The 22,718-nt window shown below is 39.1% G+C and overlaps 1 protein-coding gene and 1 non-coding gene across 2 annotated transcripts in view; both read right to left on the reverse strand.

The window, feature by feature from the left end:
* Positions 1-22,718, reverse strand: part of LOC126876605 (lachesin-like) — an 89,203-nt gene that overhangs the window by 58,728 nt on the left and 7,757 nt on the right. Inside the window, exon 2 of the mRNA XM_050639517.1 lies at positions 11,479-11,585. Coding sequence (XP_050495474.1) covers positions 11,479-11,585 — 107 coding nt within the window. The remainder of the gene's footprint in view (positions 1-11,478; positions 11,586-22,718) is intronic.
* LOC126876609 (5S ribosomal RNA) lies at positions 10,100-10,220 on the reverse strand. Its single transcript, XR_007694365.1, has one exon. It is a non-coding gene; the product is annotated as a 5S ribosomal RNA (ribosomal RNA).

The following is a 22,718-nucleotide window of genomic DNA, read 5'->3' on the forward strand; positions in this document are numbered from 1 at the left end:
GCCCCTTCCGGAAGCCGTACTGGCTTTCGTGCAAACCTGGCACTTGGCCCGCTATGTGTCGTTCCAAGCGGGCGGCGACTACCCTCTCGAGTAGTTTGCCGACCTCGTCCAGTAGGCATATCGGCCGGTACGCTGACGGCGAGGTCGTCGGTCGGCCCTCTTTATGGAGCAGGACCAGCCTCGCCATCCGCCACGCTCGGGGGTAGACTCTCTCCCTCAGGCATCTTGTGAAGAGGTGCCGGAGTCTGGGGGCCATGACCCCCATGACTCCCCCCCCCCCCAGATCCGGCCAGGGATTCCGTCCGGGCCCGGTGCCACGTTGCGGGCGGTCATTCTTCTGGTTGCCTCCCATATCTCCTCCTCTGTGACTTCCCAGTCGTCCCTCCATTCCAGCGGTCGTGTCGTTTCCCGTGGCCGTTCCGCCGCTCTGTTTTCTTGTGGGGGAAAGAGCGTTCCGGTGATCCGCGTCAGCAGTGCAGGTTCCATTTCCGCCGTTGCCAGGGGGCCCTTCGCGCGTAGTTTCTATGTCACCGTCCTGTATGGCCTCTCCCATAGGTCCGACTCGACTGTCTCGACCAGTTCGGACCAGGCACGGTGCTTCGCTTTTTTAATTTCCCTTTGTAGCGAGCGCCGTAGCGCGCGGTACGCCCGGTAGCGCAAGGAGACTTCTTCTTCGTCGCGTCGTCGCCAGCGGCGGGCCCTTAGGTACTGTCTTCGGGACCGGACACATCTCGTCCTTAGTTCCGCGATGCCGGGGTTCCACCAGTAAACTGCTCTGCTTCGCACCGTGCCCGGTATGGCTCGTGGCATGGATGCGTCGCAGATTGCTGTCATGGCTTGGCGGAGGTTCTCGGCCTCCTCTTCCACGTCTGCTTCGGTCGTCGTTGTCGAGGCCTCCCAGCTCCAAGCTGTTGCTATAGCAGCCGCCCGGAGTAGATCTTCATTCCTCTCCTTTATTTTCCATCTGGGTGGTGGGCGTGCGTGCCTCCCCCTCGGCGAGCCGCGTCCACCTCCATGAATATGTAGAGGTGGTCCGACAGCGTCTCGACCCCTTTGACCACTCTCCAGCCTGAGATCCGCCTGAAATCCTCGGGGGAGGCCCATGTTATGTCAACAATGGAGCTCCCTCTGCACGTCACGCAGGCACTGGTCGAGCCCCTGTTCACTAACAGAAGTCCAAGTCCCGCTGCCCAGTTTGATAGCGTGCGGCCGCGTGCGTTGGTCCTGGCGTTCCCCCATTCCGTGGAGTGCGCGTTGAAGTCTCCCAGGACGAGCACTTGTCGGGGGAGTCGTCGCCTGACGCAGTCGCCAACTCCGTCTAGGAATTCCTCGAACCCTGCCCGTCCGCTGTTAAGTGACACGTACACCCCCACCACCATCATCCCTGCCCACTCGACCGCGGCGTACCCGTTGCCGCGTTCCAGCAGGGCTCCGTGGGCGAACGCCCCGGGCGTTGATGTCCAGGTGACGGCAACCATTCCGTCCGTGTCTCCGACCCACTCCGGGGCATCCAGAACTCTGTATGGTTCCGCCACCACCGCTAGGGCGACCGTGCTCTCCCGGATGGTTTGGTGGAGCAGGTCTTGTGCTCGCCTTGACCTTCCCAGGTTAGTCTGGAGGATGCGCATTCTCAGTTCTTTGGTGTTCTTTCCTTGTTTGTGGCTTCCTCCGTGCCTACCTCCTTGTTCGCGGGCTTAGGGTCGCTTTGCGACGGGGAGCCTTTCTCGCTGCCTCTTGCAGCCGTGGATCCGCGGGCGGCTCCTTTCGTTCCTTTCTTCGAGGGGGTGCAGGCCGGTCCCCCCATCCTGTGCACCGACGGTGCTCCAAGCGCCTTGCAGAGCAGGCATTTCGGGCTGGCAGTAGTGCATGCTCTCGTGCCCTGGTTCGCCGCATCTGAAGCACAGGTGTCCCTTGTCCTCCTTGGCGGTGCAGGTCTTCCCCGTGTGTCCTATCCCAAGGCACCTGTAGCACTGTAACGGTCTCCGTTCGATGGCTTCGACCTTCGCCGTCAACCAGCCTATGGCGACCTTTCCAGCCTGGGCCAGTTTCCTCACTATTTCGGGCCCGAACCCATCGTTATAAAGCCAGATTGGAACACTAAACTATTTCTTATTTTTATTACTTAAGTGTAGCTATAGTAAAAGTCTGAACTAGGGTATTGGGGGTTTTTTCCAACATTCCAGACGGGAAATCCCGATGTTCTTTCATCTCCGACATATATATGTGGAATACTAGTACTAATACTAATACTTAAAAAATGTCATGTAGTGTTTAAGTTAAGTTATAATTCAGTCCTAATTGTTACCAACTGAAGTGAACAATTTCTTTATTTTAGTTTACAATACAGAACGTAAGATTAATCAGTAATTTGTTTATACAAGTAACAAATGTTCATTAGTTTTAAAAATGCAATGAATTTTGTTTTGAAGTTTAACAGACAATAGTCAAGATTTATAACTACTTCGTTTATAATTAGTAAGTATTGATTGTTTTTTAAATTTAACTATTTCTTTTCACTATCAAGTTTAAGTAATAATTATCATGACTGATAATTAGTTCGTTTATAATCTAGGTAATTGCTACGTACTAGTAATGTATGATATTGGATGTTCAAATTTCGCAAATAATCCTTGAGAAAACTAATTACCTTTTATCTAATTCCTTGTGATAAAATATGTGAGAAAACATTTGTTTATTTTTCAAGTATAAAGTCTTAAATACAGTTGATTAAACGAGATTTTTACCTCAGATACCTTCTCAGACCCTGTAGGTAGCGTTTAAAAAATTCTGATAGAATCACATATAGTTATTTAAATGTGTGGTCACTTTTGTAGCAATAGACACGTCCTTCGCCAAATCTGAAGCTTGTTACAATTCATAAATTTGGTGAGTAAGTATGTGGACACAACCACTGCCAAATAATTTCCATTTCTGTAAACTCACTCGTATCTGATGCAGAAATTTAAACGGCTAGTTACGAAAAGGAGCCACATAAACTATTCAGTGCTAAAAATCGTTAAATAATAAATTAATTTCATAAGAGCCTTTGTCCTCTGTTCTCTATAATCTCTGAATAATCGAATTCTCTCTGGAATCTCTTTATTAATATTAATTTTATTTCTATCGCTGTAAGTATGAATCTGTAACTTGAACAATTCTAATGGAATTTTCAGAACATAATGCAATAAGTTTAATTGGCTGGCCTAAAATTCGTCGGATAGAAGGTACTGAGTTAGGAAATAATCTAGCAAAAATTGCGAATGCACGCTTCATCTGTATCGTCAGACTTACTATGGCTGAACATTAAGCCTTAAATGAAAAATTAGCAGCAGTTGCTCGTTACCACTTTACTCTCGCATAATGTCATTAGACGCTCGTAACCAGATTATTTATCTCTTTATAGCTGTGCCAAAGCGTTCTTAACAAGAGGGAACAGGCTTGTTGCTAGACACTCCTCCCCCTCATCTTCTGTGAACGCTACCCTTTGAATTTTCAACGTCGTCCCTTTGCAATAGTAATAGTGGATAATAATCCACCTATCCATTTTTCTGATTCGTCGAAATTAAAACAGGCGTTGCACGGAGGGTCCTCATTATGATAAACCATCTTCCATACTTATAGGCTGATGTTTGTTTCAAACGAACAAACATCAATTTATTAAATTAATATTGATAACGTAGAAAATATTAAAGCTACCGTTGGAAAAACTGAGCAATAATAAATTTAATAATAGCGAACAGAAATTTTGTATTACTCCTTTTATAGTTCCTCCCACGTTGTTCTATCTTTCTTATTTCTTTCGTGGAAAAAGTTAAAGGCTTATCCCATGTTCTAATTGAATGTCGTAAGACAAAACCGATCGACCGACTAACTCTACATCGAACGGATATACATAACATGTTCTATGACATGCATTTCGAGTTGCTCGAACTGTTTGAAATTTGATCCTCTTTCGTATCGCAATGCACACTTTCGTAATAGAATAGAAATCATACTTTATTGATTTGTGAAGTACAAAAAAGATCTGCAATGGCTACAAAACTTATTTGCACCGTTCGATAGAGCGTCTTTTTATCATTTTTTATATTCCGTTTTTATAGTATCAAACTTTTTAATCCTATAAAAGTACTAGTAAAATGATAGCAAATTTTTAAAGTAGTTGGACCTAATTAGTATATAACATCATATACTGTAATATCGTAGAATAGATTTGAATTAGAGGTCGGTTGAAAATAGAAAAAAACCGTGTACGTCGTCTTTCGTGGTTTGTTTACATCCAAGAGCGCCTAGTAACAGCGACGCGAGAAAGGATAAGCAACGTCAAAACAGAGGTACGGTTTCATATTTCAAGGAATAGCAATCGAGAGGCCAGAGTATGTGAGCCGAAAAGTGTGTATGTGTGTGAGAGGACGAGAGCAAGAACGAGCACGACCGGGCAGGAGTATTGGCGGAGATCAGAGCTAATTGAGTCGTCGAAGAGTAGAGTCGTGAGAATTGATAGAGTTGTTAGAGAGAGAGAGTGTGTGTGTTAGATTCGTTGTGACGAGAGTGATCAAATAACTGTAAAGTTATTTGATATAGATACGAGTATTGCATTTAGTTTCCGTTAAATATCGTTCTCTGTCCAATTTATATTTGTATATTCAATTTAATATTAATAAATTGTAAGTAATCGAAAAAAAAATTTCTATCCTTATTTTTCGATATTACAATACTGTATCATGTATGTATTAATATCGTGTATAGACATTAGTAGCAGCGTTGTTGAACAATTGACCGACGGAAATCGAACCATTTTATTTTTTGTTGCACTTCACGCACAACGTTCGAACCTGACAACAAGCTCATAACAAGCTGTAAACATTAACCAGATTTCGGGTACTCGAGAGGGTTGCTTTCGCCATCATGTGGACGGAACAACACTAATACAACGACGTAACTCTTTTATTTTAAATTTGTTGTTAATCACAACTTCATTAACATATTGATAAAATGTTTTTGATTAAAAACACGATGTTATAAAATTTTATATAAATATAGAGATTGGATACTGTCGCATTGTCAAATTTTATAACAACATCGTATTTAGTTTTATATTCAGCAGAAAAATCTGACCAATGTGTTAATGAAATTTTTATTAACAACAAATTTAAGACAAAAAAGATGTCGTTGCATTAGTGTTGTCTCACTGGTACAAAGGCAAAAACGATCTTACTGTATAATTTTGCTGTGCGACCCTTTCAGGTGCCTAGAATCTGGTCAATATTTATTTTCGGATAATTCGACTTACGAGCCTTTCTTTTTTCTAGGTTAGCCTTTTCTCCATCGAATTGTCGCATGACCGACATATTGTCCTTTTCTATATCATATTGTCATACGACCACCTTGTTACCCTTTCCTGTCTACATCGCTGTTCTTCATATCGCCGTGCGATTGGCGTATATGGGCACTGCCGTATTGTTACGAAACCGATAGTAAGACAGTCATTCAGACTTGTCTCTGTGCGACGTTCGATTAGAATACAGCCCTATACTTGAATCATATTCGTAACGAATTAACTAGCTCGATGATGGCCCAGCAATCGCGACCAGGCTCTCCGGAGCAGACTCGCAACTACCCCGCGCTACCTCCCCAGTGGTAGAAGTGTAGCAGAACTCTCCGCACCAACGACGCTAATATTACCAAGAAACGGAAAATAGAAACAGCAAAACCATACACAATCGACACCCAGAACGAACAATCAACGATACAAATAAACACCCACAACAGGTTCGCCGTACTGCAATCCACTAACGACGCCATGGAAATCGCAGACCCGCCGCCAAACCAACAATCACAGAGAATCCCCCCTCCCCAACAATATTTGTGGATGACGTCATCGACATACAGACAATGAGAAAGTCCTTAGAGAGAGATATCTCCAAGGAGGACTACAACCTAAAGATAAATAACAATAAAGTAAAAATACTGCCGAGGAACCCAGAAGCTTATAGAAAACTCACCAAGATACTTAGGACCCTGAACGCCAACTTCCTCACCTACCAACTCAAACAGGAAAGGCCTTTCCGGGTGGTCCTACGAAACATCCACCACTCAGCAGACATAGACGAACTCAAATACGAACTCTCAAAACTCGGCCACGAAGTCATCAACGTAAGTAATATAAGGCATAGAGTCTCGAAAGACCCGTTATCCTTATTTTTCATAGATATAAAACAAAAGCCGAACAATAAGGAAATCTACAATATCAGTCGCCTAATGAACGCGATAGTAAAATTCAAACCACCGCTTCTGAAAAAAGAAATAGTGCAATGCAAAAGGTGCCAAAGGTACGGTCATACGCAGAAATACTGCAACCATGCTTTCCGCTGCGTTAAATGTGCAGGCACTCACTCCACTGACCAGTGCGCCAAATCACCGGAAACCCCAGCGAAATGCATCCACTGTCAAGGTGACCATCCTGCCAACTACAAAGGCTGCTCAGCCTATAAAACTCTATACACAAACAGGTACCCTAAACTCAGAGCAAAAGAGGTAACCAACCAAACACCCAGCCCGCCGAAATTCACGATTACCCTATCCCCTCAACCAACCAAACACCCAGCCCTACCAAATTCATTACCACCTCAACCTCCTATGCCCAAGCAGTACAAGGCATCCAAAATAACCCGAATAGCCAAAGGAATCTTCCCCAAAATAGTGTCCCCAACCCACCTAACACAGAAAACTTCTCTAGGCTTGAAAAGCTAATAGAGAAACAATCAGAGCAAATAAATAATTTGCTATCGCTACTAACACTCATCATGGATAAATTAATACGCCCCGACGCAAAATAAAACCAAGGCGCATAGCTCTTTGGAACGCCAACGGTCTAGCGCAACACAAACTTGAACTAGAACTCTTCCTAAAACACCAGCAAATCGACGTAATGCTCGTATCGGAAACCCACTTCACCGACAAAAACTACCTGAAAATAAATGGTTACAAATTCTAACATACCCAACACCCCAGCGGAAAGGCCCACGGTGGCACCGGAATAATAATCAAAGCAAGTATTAAGCACTACGAACTTCCATCATTCCAGAAAGACATCATTCCTCCAAGCAACAAACGTAGCAGACTGTCATCGCACAATCACCACCTCAGCAGTATACAGCCCTCCCAGACACTCCATCGCCAAAGAAGACTTTGATAACTTCCTGGACACCCTGGGCAATAGATTCATAGCTGGAGGAGACTATAACGCCAAGCACATCCAATGGGGCAGCAGACTGGTTACAGCAAGAGGCAAAAACCTCTTAAACAGCATAATAAACAACAACCTCAACTACCTCACCACATACGAACCCACATACTGGCCCACTGACACCAACAAAATACCCGACCTTCTTGACTTCTTCGTAACTAAAAATATCTCATCAAGACACGTCCAAATCAACTCCTCGGCTGATCTCTCCTCTGATCCATTCACATGATAATAGCTCCATTCACAACCAACACACCAACTGGCAACTCTTTACAGAAGTCTTTACTCACTCAACTTCAGCCTTAACTTCACTAAAAACTAAGGAAGAAATCGAAGCAGCCACGGAATATTTCAACACGAGCATAATAAACGCCATCCACCTCTCCACACCGACAAAGACGTCTACCAGCAAACATGAATATCCCCAATACATACTAAAAAAAATTAGCAGAAAAACGTAGACTAAGAAGAGTATGGCAGACCCATAGAACACCGGATGACAAACGCAAACTAAACAACGCAACTAGAAAGCTATTCAAAACCATAAAAAATTACAAAAACGTCTGTTTCCAAAAATATCTCGCCAGTTTATGCCCCACAGCTGACTCCAACTACTCACTATGGAAGGCCTCCAGGAAACTCACGCGCCCCCCACAAATAATCCCTCCAATCCGCCGTCCGCAAGGTGGATGGGCGCGTAGACCTATAGAAAAAACCGACCTGTTTGCCAAATACTTGTCTAAAGTATTCAAACCCCATTCCTCCAAAGATGCCGCGGACGTTACTGAATACCTGCACACCTCCTTCCAAATGTTGAACCCTTCTATTGAACCCTTCACTTCTGCAGAGACTATAGAATCAATCAGTCGCCTAAACCCCAAGAAAGCAGCAGGGCACGACCTAATAGGCAATAAAGCAATCAGGGAATTTCCCATAAAAGGGATTGCACTCATCACATCGATTTTTAATGCTATCCTTCGCCTTGAACACTATCCTAAGGCCTAGAAAATCTCATTGATTACCTTCATCCCTAAACCCGGTAAACCGATATACGAAACCAGCTCCTATCGCCCAATCAGTCTTTTACCTACCCTGTCCAAACTATTCGAGAAGATGCTCACGAATCGACTCCTTCCACTCCTAGAGAACTTGAAAACACTCCCAGATCACCCATTCGGCTTCCGAAAACAACATTCAACAGTAGAGCAAATCCACCGCATAACTCATACGATCAGCCAAACACTCGAAAAGAAAAAATATTGCTCAACGGTTTTCCTAGACATCCAACAGGCATTCGACAAAGTATGGCATGAAGGGCTACTATACAAGCTTAAAAAGATCCTACCTCACCCCTACTACTCCATCCTAAAATCCTACCTAACCAATAGACAATTCATGGTTAAATGCCTAGACGCCACTTCCGCAATATTCCCAATAGAATCCGGCATACCCCAAGGTAGTGTCCTCGGGCCCCTACTGTACTCCATCTACACTGCCGACCTACCTATATCAAACGATATAACAATAGCGACATTTGCAGACGACACAGCGCTATTAGCTACCCACGCAGGCCCGGTAATAGCCTCATCCACTCTCCAGCGAAGTCTCGACTCCATGGAAAAGTGGTTTCGTAAATGGGGCTTCAAAATTAACGAAAAGAAATCCTCACATATAACCTTCACGCTCCGAAAACAAACCTGCCCCCAGGTCACCATCAACAATGCAACAGTTGCTAGCAGGGACTCAGTCCGATACCTGGGCATGACCCTGGACAGGAGACTAACGTGGAAGAAACACATCTCAGATAAAACGAAGCAACTAAAGGGCAAACTAAAAAAATTCTATTGGCTCACGGGCCGACGCTCCAAACTAAACATACAGAATAAAATTACCCTCTACAAAAACGTAATAAAATCTGTCTGGACCTACGGAATCCAACTATGAGTAACAGCAAGTAACTCCAACATCGAAATACTACAACGCTTCCAATCGAAAACGCTAAGATCCTTAATAAACGCACCTTGGTATGTTACCAACGAAACTATCCATCGCGAACTCAAGATACCCACAGTCAAAGAGGAAATAGCAAAATATAGCGACAGATATAGCAAAAGAGTCAACAAACACCGAAACCCCTTAATCACTGGACTACTTGATACGACGGACCAGATTCGCAGGCTGAAGAGGCACTACCCGCTAGACCTAAAAGCTAGATTCATTTAGTTATCCAAATTAAGCGTATGCACTTACTTATAATACTTATAAATTATACCTATCTATAATAAGTATTAACTTATTGTAAATAAACAGCCATGTCTCTGCGCCACGCCAGAAAAATTACTGAAAATTCTCAACGCGAGAATTGATTGTAATTTCAACAAATAAATAAAAAAAAAAAAGAAGTGAGGGCAGTAGACACCGTCTCCGATTAGATAATAAGACGGTTGGTGGACCAGGAAGGGTTTTAGCCGCCCTCGTGAGAAAGTTGCTAACGGAACATACCAGATGTGAGGAAAACCAACTTTCCATGTTAATACGTGGTAAATAATAAACGTAAAAGGAAATCTAAAACAAGAGATACTCGCTTGGGCCGAAGGACCTTCACTATGAAAATTCCAAGACCCCTGGTGGGTACTTAAGACTATTGTGGGTACGCGCCAAGGATGTGCAGACATCTGGGTGTCATCCTATCTGCTGTGTGTGGGCTGGTTTCTGATGTGAATTAACGTTACACCGGAGCCACTGTGCCAGGCAGTCCGGTTCCCCTACCGGAGGCGCTGGCGGCCCCGAGGCGCTGAGCCGCCAGCGTCCAAGCCCGAACCCCACTGGGGGCGCGGCGGACCCAGCGCGCTTCGCCAACGCCACACGGAGTTCCCAGGCGATTACTCATCCAAGTACTATCCCCGTGCCCGGCGCTGCTTAACTTTCGTGATCTGACGGGAACGAGTGCACTCAGCGCGGCATGGGCGTTGGCACGTCGATAAATTAGCTGAACTCTAATCAACTTGATGGGTTTGAGTCGTTAAATTTAAATTCATTTACAACTAGGATATATAGTTGTATTCGGTGTCAAACAAGCTTCGACAATTCGGAGCAACTGATTAATTGATTATAGCAAGAGAGCTACCGCTTTAACTAGTTTAGCTAGTTTAGCTAGTATTCCCAACAGATATACCAGCTGTGTTCTTACATTTACGATTTAAGTCCTACTTAAAGCAAAATGGTAATGCGTGCAAAGAATAATCTGGCGTCGTTATCTATATAATATGGATAACGATATAGTTAAATTTACACCGTTCCAGCCGAACTCGTTAAAGCGCAAAATTAAGATTTTTCAATCTGTTATTCCTTCCGTCATAATATTCCTCTTCATGAGGGAGGGGTAGATAGTAATGTACACACGATGATGCGTAACGAAATTGTCTTCGTTGTGGATATGAAATCCAATACCACAGGGGAAATGGCTCTATTTTTGTGTTCAAACATAAGGATGTGGCGGCAGGACGGACATCGAATTAAAAAGAGTGCTCGTGAATTTAGTGACATATGAGTTGTTTGAGAAATTGGTTTTCGTGACAAAGATTCCTTACTTGGACAAAAGAATGTGATCTAAAATTTACCATGATCGATTTTTCTTTCTGTACGTTTGTATTCGGTCCAGAGAAATAGATTCCAAACCACGATTTGTACAAAAAAGATTCTCAAGTACATGCTATATTTGCTAGTCATGGGTTTAATAAGCTATTTATTAATGTGCATTTACTATTGATTGGATTTTCATTAGATGCACCATACAAGATAGAGGACATTTTTAAATATTTCTACTATTATTATATTTATAATCATATGAATATCTCCTTAAAACAAAGTTACACAGTATTTCGTTTATAAATCCACGTAGCAGATGTAAGGAAGAGTTTGAAAAGAAAATTGTATAAAAGAAATTAAGTTCCAATGCATCATCCCTCTACTTCAAGAGCTACTACGATTTTGTGTCCGATCCTGAAACGTGAAAAGATCTGAATAAATCACAATTCAAGATTGCGATTCGCAATGAATCTTTCCTAAAACCTTTACATGACGAATAAAATGATAGTAAGGTAGACGAGAAAAGAAAGTTAAATGTATTCATTCAAAAATGTGGTTAGTATTGTGTGTTCCACACGAAAATTCTTCGTCAGAAGAATTTTGTATGTCTGCGGTTTGATGAATTTTCACTAAGGGAAACTTACCCTGTAGCCCCCCAAATGATTGACCAGACACGTGAAAGTTGCGTCCCTTCCCAGCGATACTGTTACATTTTGTATAGTATCAGCGAATTCGGGTGGAAAAGCACCGCCTGAAACAGATACAATGCATGTGAGAAACGTTTTAGATTTGCATATCTTGCTCACTGTAATTTAAAGAAAAAACATAACATGACGTTCATTTACTAAGTGAGGCACAGTTGGTAAAGACTGACCGAAGCGGAGAGCAGGAAGCAAGATTAGTTTTGTTCAGTAAACAGAATATTTCATAGTCGTGGAAATCTGGAAAAATCGATCCCGTGATTCTAATTAATAACTAAATATGAAAGTTACTCAAACTCAACGTTGATATGAAATACAATTTTTAAATCATCCAGATATTTACGGAATTTTAATTGTCGTTTCGATCGTAACAAAGTTCCTTCCTTATTTAAAATTTACTAGTAATTTTCCAGTATCAGTTGCAAAATTTGTCGACTCGAAACTTGTAAAGCTACTAGATTGGCAAATGGAATATTTGATCTAGACTTAATGAAATGTTTTTACATTTCGTATCAGTTACTATTTGCTTCGTTGATGTGTAGTAGTACATTCGGTGTTTAACAAAGTTTCCTCTTCCAAACATATAAATTTTTAAATACATACATCAGAAATGATGGAGTACAGGCGATAAAGCACAACACGACATCAATTTAATATATTTTACAATGATACGGACATTTAATTCATTTACGACTTACGTAATAATACAAATTACGATATTTACGATATTTATTATAATGCAATAACTTTCTTTTAATAGCCCTAACTGTCTAAACTGAATTTAAAAGTAATTTCTTTTAAGTTATTTATGTGGGATTAATTTATATTTCAGAAAAATGTATTTTCATAAATACATACATACATATTTGGTAAAAATTAGCGTACCGCCGTTTATTCAAATTTTCCACTTATTGTTGGATAAACTCAGTCTATTAAATGTACTATTTGGTATCGTGATTTTCAGCAGAAACAGATATAAAATTTTCCAATTTTATTAATTTATCCTTTCGAAAACAACCTGTTTTCCACGTGAAAAACTTTAGAATCGTTCTGCATACAGACATACATACATATAACTATCTGAGTACAAAGAAGTTTCATGGTTTCTTAAGGTTGTTTCAAGATGAACGAATTCCGAGAAAAACACTGACTTTTTCCTAGTTTGTTGGATGCAATTTGATTGTAACTTGTAACTGCTTGTCATTTCTTTTCATCCAGTATATCTAGGGAACGTATTGCTTCCTCTATTTTTCCGCCTCGATCCTCAACAATGCTAACCTTTCCTATCGATATCCAAGAAATAAATCGAAATATTCTATTATAATCGTTCAACGAAACAACAAGAAATATTCAATGAAAATTCACAAGAATCGGATTCCTTACTGGATCGCTCTTTTTTTATCAAACAGCTTTCCTTGTGTGCGTGTGCGTGTGCGTGTGCGTGTGCGTGTGCGTGTGCGTGTGCGTGTGCGTGTGCGTGTGCGTGTGCGTGTGCGTGTGCGTGCGTGCGTGCGTGCGTGCGTGTGTGTGTGCGTGTGTGCGTGTGCGTGTGCGTGTGTGCGTGTGCGTGTGTGCGCGCGCGCGCGCGCGCGCGCGCGCGTGTGTGTGTGTGTGTGTGTGTGTGTGTGTGTGTGTGTGTGTGTGTGTGTGTGTGTGTGTGTGTGTGTAGTAAATAAATCGTTAATGTACTCGGAGAAATTTCAGAATACAGAACCACTGTTAAGATCAAAATTTTGTGAGGTCGAAAAATCGTATAAATAAGAATACTAGTTTCGTTTTTTCCTTTACACTGTCACCCGCGACGTGTTAGAAACTACCCTTTCTCGATCTCTTTCACGAACGATACGACGCGACATGACATAACCCGGTGAGAAAATGTCGTCTCACCACCGTTCTCATAACAATTATTAGAATCACGTCTTTGAATGAAAAAGCGGCAGAATAAATCTTCGGTTCGTTGTCGCTGTCGCGCAAAATTCCTATTCAAAGCTGCTGTCGACGAACAGAGTGCAAGTCCAATTAGAAGCCGCCGCGGCCAGCGGGAGATCGTATCCCAAAAGCATGAAATTACAATAATTAGCTGGATGCTGTTCGTTCTCGAGACTTTTAAACCTCTTTTCCGCGCCATGTCAAAAGTACGGAGGAAGGAACGGAAAAAATGTCAAGCGACAGCAACCGACAGAGAAGGAAAGAAACAGAAGAAACGTAAAGAAAATGAAAGGAAAGGGATAGCAAAAAGGAAAATACGGAAAGAAGGAAGGGAAGAATGGAAAGTTTAAGTAAAAGAGCCGAACTGAGAAGTCACGGAATAATGAAATAAGAGGCATGACACTTTTGAATTAAAGGGGGTAAGGTAGCATTCGTGAGGTAAACTGCAGGACAAAAGGGGCAGAAAGAGGAATTCTGGAACAAAGATAAGCTCAAAGTCAAGCCGTGGGGTCTTGAAGGAGACAAGCTTGACCTATTTGTCTCATAACAACGGTAATAGGATCGGAAAGTATTATAAGTAGAAGTGACAATCGCCGTGGGACAAGCAGTCTGTCGAGTGGCCGGGAGCAAAGTAAATTGATGGTGGCGGCATTACGTGGAAATGAAAGCAAGGAATAAACGTCTACTCAGCACCGAGCCGAGGAAAAATAAAATTCTTGTATCGAGTCTATAACGGGAAACTTTCGCATTATTGTAATTTAAGATTGGTATTTAATTCTCGAATGACCCTTGATGTGCTTACATCCTTTGTTCTGTCCCGGTTTCGAAAAGTTACAAGAAAATGGCCTGGCTTTTTACATTTCTCCGAGTGTCAGCCATTTTCAAGAGTCACTCGCTAAGGGTGGATTTCCTACTCGATAAGCAGAAAAACATAATAGCTGTAAGATAACACAATTTTTCAAAAAGTGACATATACCTGAAAAAATACTTGGAACGAAGGGATTACCTTTCGTGTGTACTTATTAGCGCGTAGATACTGTGTTATATTGCGTATAGGTGATTATAGTTTTGCATCGACACATTTACATGTTTAAATAATTGCAAAAACAAAGTATTCGAAGCCGTTATTTGAATGAATATGTCAGTTTTAGCACTACAGTAATTTAATTTGAAAGCACTTCGGTTCCTTAATTTAAAAACACGAGTACTAAAAGTTTCATCTGATATTACATAGTACTCTTATTTTCGAAATGTGTATTTACTAGTATCTTTTTATAGAAAACTTGTTGTTTTAAGACAAGGACGTTCGATCCTTAAAGTATTAAAAATATATTTTGAAAAAATACATTTTTTGATTGCTGATCCTAATCGAATAAAACTTAATCGAGTTGCTTTTGCGCGATATCGTAAATAACTTGTGTTTGACATGATCGAACTAAGGTCAATGCGAAGAAGACGATTGACTAGCAAGTTGACACATTTAGGCAGGATTTGAAATACCAGAAGTGTTGTAATTCGTCGACTCGGACGAGTTAGTTTATCGATTTTGAATTTTTATCGGATACCGATACTGAAATATCAGGACGACGAAGCATTAAAATAAGTCCTGCTCTTTCTTAATACCGTTGCTCGATTGGATGGCTTCTTAAATTATTTATAAAGCGTTATTCCCGACGAGGTCCGCTCGATTTTACATGATTCTATGTCAAGTATATCGAGAATATGAAACATCTCCCACGATATGTTTCTAATCGTTTTACTTACAGAATATGACTGGCGTAAAGAGGATAATAACTTTATAGTATAAATGTCTTTTCATAATATTATTGTTCTCATGAATTACATTTCGTGAAATATAACCAAGTGTCTATGTAGATACTTTTGAACGGTAGTGTATCTCGTGTTCTGACTTTGACATTCCATACTTATAGGTATGTATAATAAATTAGTTACTCCATTAAGTGATTATTCTTTAGGTACATTTTGTTAAGCCCCGATTGATTATTATTATTAGATTATTGATTGATTATTATTAAAGGAAGACCGAGAAAAATTTATTGAAAAAGGAAAAAGGACATAGTAAATGCGAGAGAAAAGTTTTGTCGTGCTACGATTAATAAAGTGGCTTATTACGAAACAGGAAGTGCACGTTATGTCCAAGATACTAATCCGACGCTGACGCGAACATTCCGCGGAAGTTAAGAATTTTACGATATTTAATATAGGTAATAAGCTACCTCGGAAAGTTCGATAATAAGCTGTTCGTGAAAAGTTTTGGTGGCGGAAGATAGTTGCCTGTTGCTCGACTATATACTGAATAAATCTATTGGACACGAGAGATTTATGACAGCAACCGAGGCATTGTTCCTCCTTTTGATTAAATAAGAACAACTCGTTTATACCTGTCCGTGAAAAGTACGGTTTCTTACGAACACGTGAGAAAAATTTATACGACATTTGTGACTGTGAATATTTTCGAAATATATAGCAAGATTTTCACGGTATTTTTCACCTATTTGCGATAATTTCGTGTTCGTACGACTCAAGAGACAAGGAAAATTCTCAAGGAGGATTCGACTATAAGCCTTTTATTTATCATTATCGGTCTATTTGTCGTTAACATCCTGATCGTTCTCTTTTCGAGCGATCTTATGTTTCTAATCGAGGTCGAAATTGTCTCGTTTGTTTCCTTTGTTTCTGTTCCGCCTTCCAGATTTATCCTTCTTAGCTCGTTGTCCCTCGCCTCAGAAAATACGCAAAGCGCAGTAAAAGTTTTCCCCGCATCCGTTATTATCTTCAACTGAAAAGTAGATCACGGTGCAACGAACGTAAACAATATTAAAGGAATACGTTATAGAAGAAAACATAAATCTGTGATACGCAATATCGCGACGATAAAGGCGAACGGAATACGGCATTATAGCAACCTGCAGTTTTTATTGCTTCCTCTACATGTACACTGTACACTGTACACTGTGCACCCGCTTAAGCTTAGGTGATATACACGATTAAGTAAACGCTTAGAGACTCGCTAATGCCAGTATTTGAAATTTTTACCGAGCTAACTTATCTCGTCGACGCCTACTTTAATGATAGACCTTTTTCTTTATTTTCTCTTCCGGCTTTTCCCTTCCTTTTTCTTACCCAAAAGAATGACTTTAATTAAAGCGGTGGAAGGATTTCACGTGAGTTATTTATTCCGGAAGCTTGGTGGTGTCTTTTACGATGAAAGAAGTTCGTTGAGTATAGAACCAAGTATGTGCACCGTACTGAGTGTAAAATTGAACAGGTTCTGATGCGAAGTCGATGCAATGAAAACGCAATACGTCGATTTTTTTTAATGCTCGTGTGTTATATATTCTCTATCGAAATGCAAGGCTCTTGAAAAATAAAATTGAAATCGTTACTTATATTAATGCGAAGAATATAAAGCGACACACAGTCGGCATTTAGGGCGTTGATTAACGATATTTCGAAGCATAAGTATTTAACTCTAAAACAGTCACGTATCATGGTAGAATATTGCGAAACTGGCGTGAAATTATTTCTATAGAATTAAATTAAACGGCATTTCATTCCTCTTCCATGTATAGTTGTCCGAAAATAGTTTAAGAGCGTTTTGCAAATACACCATTCCTTTTGGTATGTTAAGTATGTACATAGAAATTTACGCGGGTCATCGATCTGTAATTTTTTAACTCCTTGAAATAAATACACGTTAGAATAGATTTAAAAATGATAGAAACGAGTCCCCAAACGCTCGCGTTCAACTTTATTTATATCTTTATTTATTCGTTAAACGTTCATCGAATGTACAGGTTTCGTTGATATTCGGAAATCAACAGTTTGACAAAGTGAAAAATACAAAAAGATAGAAATTACATTATAACGTTATGACGGCATAGCAGACGAACTTCATTATATTTAAACGATTTTTTATATGCGTAGATTTATGTATCGAATTAATGCTTAGAGATTAAATTACCTTAAGAATTCTAAGTTAAATATTTTTATAAAGCGGTGTGAACGCTTTGAATTCTTATGCTTATACTGTCGCTAGCCTAGTGAAGAAACGTGACAAAAAATTCCACGAGACTACAAACTAGATTATTTAAGAATATTGCGACCTTTAAATTTTCTGAAATATTTCTATGAGAGCGAGTTGGCATAGTCATAATGTTTGAAAGAAAGATTCTAATTAACTTTCATAGCTTTCATAACATCACATGTAGAGCAATTGTCTGAAAAACTATTTTTATGAGCACGGTGAATAAACGGTCATTCACATTTAGGTAGAAGAATGTTAGCAAAATCGATTTGTGAAAATGTTGAGAAATTGCCTTCCTTACTTTAGTAGCTTTGCATGCTTTCCTATACCTACTTGATATTTGCTGAATTAAGGAACATTTTTCCACCACTTTAACCATCTCAGAAACTGTTTCTATATATTTTCGCATTTTGTATTTCGCACTTTTATATTTTCACTTTTGGACGTCTCAATTCTTCAGAATTCTGTAATTTCTTAGTTTTTCTTCGTAACAGTTTCTCCGTCGTTCTACAACTTGTCCATCTTTCTTATTTTTCTATATTTTAGTTTCTTTAATATCTTCGAGCGAAAGTTCTGTCGTCTTTCTAATGAATTGATTTTCCACTTTTTGTGTTGTTTGTCCATCTAGCCTCTTTGCAATCCATCCAGTCTTTTTCCAATTCGCTCAGCTTCTTTTTTTTTTAATTGACATTTTTTCCTTTTACAATTCTTTCCGCACTCGCACAGATCCATAACTAGCTTGTTTTCTCTTAATTTACGAATTTTTTCTGTGTATTTTATGCCATATCTTCTTTCTTATTCCCATCCAACTCATTTTGTTATTTTTTCCTTTCCTTTTTCTTATTTTTCGGAATTTTATTTGCTTTCCTTGGCCATTGTAACAAGATACCGATTGAAAGAGACAATAAGAGGGGACACGAGCATGAGTTCGATTTCAAGTCGATCCTGTCACGTTAACACTCATGCTTGCTAACGCTAGGCGCATTGGATTGCACAAATTGTAAATATCGATGTTAACACTGGAGAAAAAATTTGCAATACCTTTAACGCGAATGTTTATGAACAGATAGAAGAAACTTGCGAAAATCGAAAGTTTTTGGGAACCTTTTTTATGAAAGAATGTTTGAAAACCTTTGTTCTTTTTTCAACTTGATCGATAAATTCGAAAAGTTTCGATTAGCTACAACTAACTATCGCACTGTTACTTTTGGGGCTTTTGATATAAGAGTTTTACACTTTTGAAATAATATTCCTTAAAGAAAATGCAAAGAAAAAAATGTTTTTCTAGTTCAAAGTTCTGCGGTAGAACACTCTTTTTTTATACGTATTATACGGTAATTATAGAATGTCTCCGTGTATTTCACTATATATGAGACTTATTTTGATATAAAGATATCTCTGGAAAAATTGAATACGCGGGTTATGTTTAAAAGAAATGTGTCATGAAATGTAAATAGAGTGCAAGTGGTGCAAATATTATGGCTCTTTTCTGTTTATATTAACTTAAACACCATCTAAACAGTTACAGAATTAAAAAATTTGTCTGTATATCTAATACAGTTATATACTAAATTTCAAAAGTTCTAATAGCAAAATCCATATCTGCGTACAACAAAAATGCAGAATTATATACGTAGGTTGGGTATGCAATATGCGATCGGAGGTTGAATAAAAAAACATAAGTCACCATAATTTTATTATGATATTATATCGTTATATTGTATTATAGAGAGTAAGAGAGAAGGAAGAGGTAAGTCACGAGTGAAATATTCCTTCACTCTTCTTTCTGTTTTTACCTTTTCTCGATTGCGTTTTAAACCATATAAAATTTCTTCATTTCAGCTGGCAAAATGACACTTGAGCAAGTCCATAAGTGACAGCCAGAACTGATTCGACTTAATTTGGTCTTGAGTTTAACTGTTTATTCTTAAGTTGAATAGCCCCTTTCTTTTCGTTTCGCAGTTCGTTAAGCAGCCGATAAGCACAAGTTCCCAATTGGCCGGAAGCCTGCTTTCAGCACCTCGCACGTTCCTTCAGGACCTTATTTATCCCTTTCACTATCGACCATTAGCGCTCGATATTCGATAAAACGAAAACGCTGAACCCTTCGCGTTGACCTTTTCACAATTTTACCACCCTTCGCTAAGCCGGAATTATTATTTGTGATAAATCTCTTCCCACCCGAAAATCATTTTATACAGATTCCAGTTGAATAACATGTAACAGCGAGCATCGCGTGATTTCTTGTAGAAAAATAATAAAAAGATGTAGAACAAAATTTGCTCTATCTTGTTTGAAAATTTATACTTAAACATGGCTAATTCTGGACTAGATAGTACTAAATAATCGACAAGAAATCATTCTATGTGTGAAAATAAGTCGAAAATGTAGAATAAATCTTTTCACAGGACGCTTTGTTTTTTTAAGAAAAACAGATTTGAAAATTTACTACACGCATGCACTAAACCTATTCTTAATTAAATATATTCAAATTCTATTTTCTTCAAAATAAAATCTTAAACGAAAAAATTTTATTTTACATTTCTTACTTATTTTCGCATCGAGAATGACACCCTATTAATGGTAAACTCAACCAGTTGATAATTAGCTATGTTCAAGCATACTTGATAAATTATCAAAGTCAATTTTATCGAAAACTAAATCGAAAATGAAAAAATTATATTGTATATTATTATTTTATCTTTCCATAAGGGATCATGTCACGTCCGCTTCTACATGATATTGGATCGGATCCTGTATATGATTTACTCAAGCCTTTCTTTATATATCCTTTTGAATGTATATTTGGATATTTGTATCTAATTTACAAAAGAACTTTGATTCTATAAAATTACCCGAGCAATGATAATTTTATTGAGGAATTATTTCTTTTACATGTATATACATACATACAATACATGTATATGTGTATGTAGAGTGAGGCCGGATAAGTGATACAATCAAGCAAAGGGTAATGTTACATAAAAAATTAAGTAGAAAGAAAAGAACATTGTATTTTATTCGAGAAAATCAAGTTTGAAATACACGTGCGGTTGAATAACACTGTTCAATTCATATCTAACTTTGTAACTTTCAGTAGGTAATTCTTGTAGATTTGTATGAGCTACATACGAATCTGCAAACAAGCAGGTATGTACAGTTTTCAAAAAATCAATTTTTTTCTTTTCAAATATTCGACTGTAAAGATGTTTCGTATTTTTCTTGCATTTTCTCGCATTTTCTCGCATTTTTTCTTTACATGACAATTCTTTCGACTCTTCCAAATAAAATGATATGGATTGTTATTACATTACAAGCATTTCAATATTTTGAAATAATGATCAAAGTGAAAGGAACATCTAAAACGCGTTATTTTCTCCTTATATTTTTCAATTTGTTTCAAAAACAAAAGGTCTAGGGGAAAATCTAATCACATCACGCGACAGAGCAGGAATTTCTACTAAGGAAAGTATCAAAAAATCTACAAAATCATGATATCGTTTCTATTGTAGTATTAATGCGAATTTGCCGTCCTCGGTTAATCGATAAGAATCGATACTCGATTCGAGGAAGCGATGTCATTGCGGATCATCGAGCTGCACGCTTTCACCGTATCTTTCTTTCTCGTCCTCTTTCTCTTTCTTCGGAGAACTGCACTTATTGCGGAGTGGATGCTTCTGTGAGAATGGAATTACATATGTACTCGAAATAACCGCGATCGCGAAATGTTAATTCCGCGCTTACAATAAAGATCCAATGCTTGTTTGGAACGAATTCCAACGTCGCAGACTATTCGATGTAATTGCGATTTTGAAAGCGTTATGCATTCTCCAGAACATCTTAAAAACAACTATGATACATATTTGTAAATTGCTTAAGAAATGGAAACCGCAACATGTGAAATGGTCAAATCTGTCAATGGTCAAATAATTCAAATCTATGTGCGTCTCGAATTACAGGAATATGAGCTTCTCTGCTGTAATTCCCTTATTACGTGCTCCTTCTTAAATGACAATCTTTGGAAGGTTCATACTGTTTCTGACAATGGATATTAAGTTTTCCTATATTTTTGATAAATATAATCAACATCAAAGCACGTATCGATTGAGAGTAAGCTCGACGGCAACATAACGACGATCATTCGTAAATGGCCCCCAAACGCGATGATTTCCAATAAAGTTTCAATCGGAATCAGCCATTGTCGGAGCTTCGAGGATAATATAATTAATTTCGCGGAAAGTAAAGCGCGGAAAGGAGCACGACGAAGTTTCGCCGATCGTACGAGGCTTTGGTAGCCTGTGCAAAGGTTACTACGATCGCTCCATATTCATTAACTTTTACAGAAGAATTAACGGATAATGAAACGAAGGAAAAGTTAGAGTAAAGTCACAATTCGTTTGGAGAAACGTATTGGATTGAAGAGTACACGATGCGCGCTTGTATTACTCGCTTTCATAACAATTCTACTTAATGGAACTCGTAAATAGCTAAATGAGAAATTGAAAAGCCAGTTGTCCTTCATTTTCGCGTATTTATCAGGAAGTCGCGAAAAAGAAGGAACGAACGATTCATCCGGGACGAATTAGCAAGCATCTTTTCGAACGCGTGAAAGGGAAGCGGTCCAACTATTAACTTACTTTCACGGTGAGTTACTGTCAGAAAAGAACATGCAACGAACGTCATTCTACAATAGTAGAGAATTAGGACGGATCAACAGTCAGCGAAGTGGAGTATCAGCGGTAAAGCATAATCTAAAACGGATTAGCTATTCGATCTACATGATATCTTCGATTTTACCTTGTATTTGCTATGACTTTTTTGCTTGTATGCATATGACTTTGTTAATTCAATTTGTATTTGAAAACAAACAATCTTAGCCGCACATGGGTTCAATATTAAAATGCAAACTTGAGAAGTACATTCGTATAAACTGCTGCTGATGTGTATACAATAAATGCTTAAATAGCTAGATTACTTGTAAACAATAACTAGTAATTATACATATTCAAAGAGAATAATACGATGTTGATAATTGAGTTTATTACGATATATCGATAACATATTTTTATCTCTTTTATTGCACAATGCATATGATGGATATAATATGTGAGTACCTCGAGTTTATTATTCATTATTGCATTATATATGTAAAATATATAGAAATGTGAGCGTCTTTCCATTGGATGAATTCATTTTTGATGGAGGT

Source organism: Bombus huntii, unplaced genomic scaffold (assembly GCF_024542735.1).
Source record: "Bombus huntii isolate Logan2020A unplaced genomic scaffold, iyBomHunt1.1 ctg00000085.1, whole genome shotgun sequence".
In the NCBI taxonomy this organism is placed as follows: Eukaryota; Metazoa; Arthropoda; class Insecta; order Hymenoptera; family Apidae; genus Bombus; species Bombus huntii.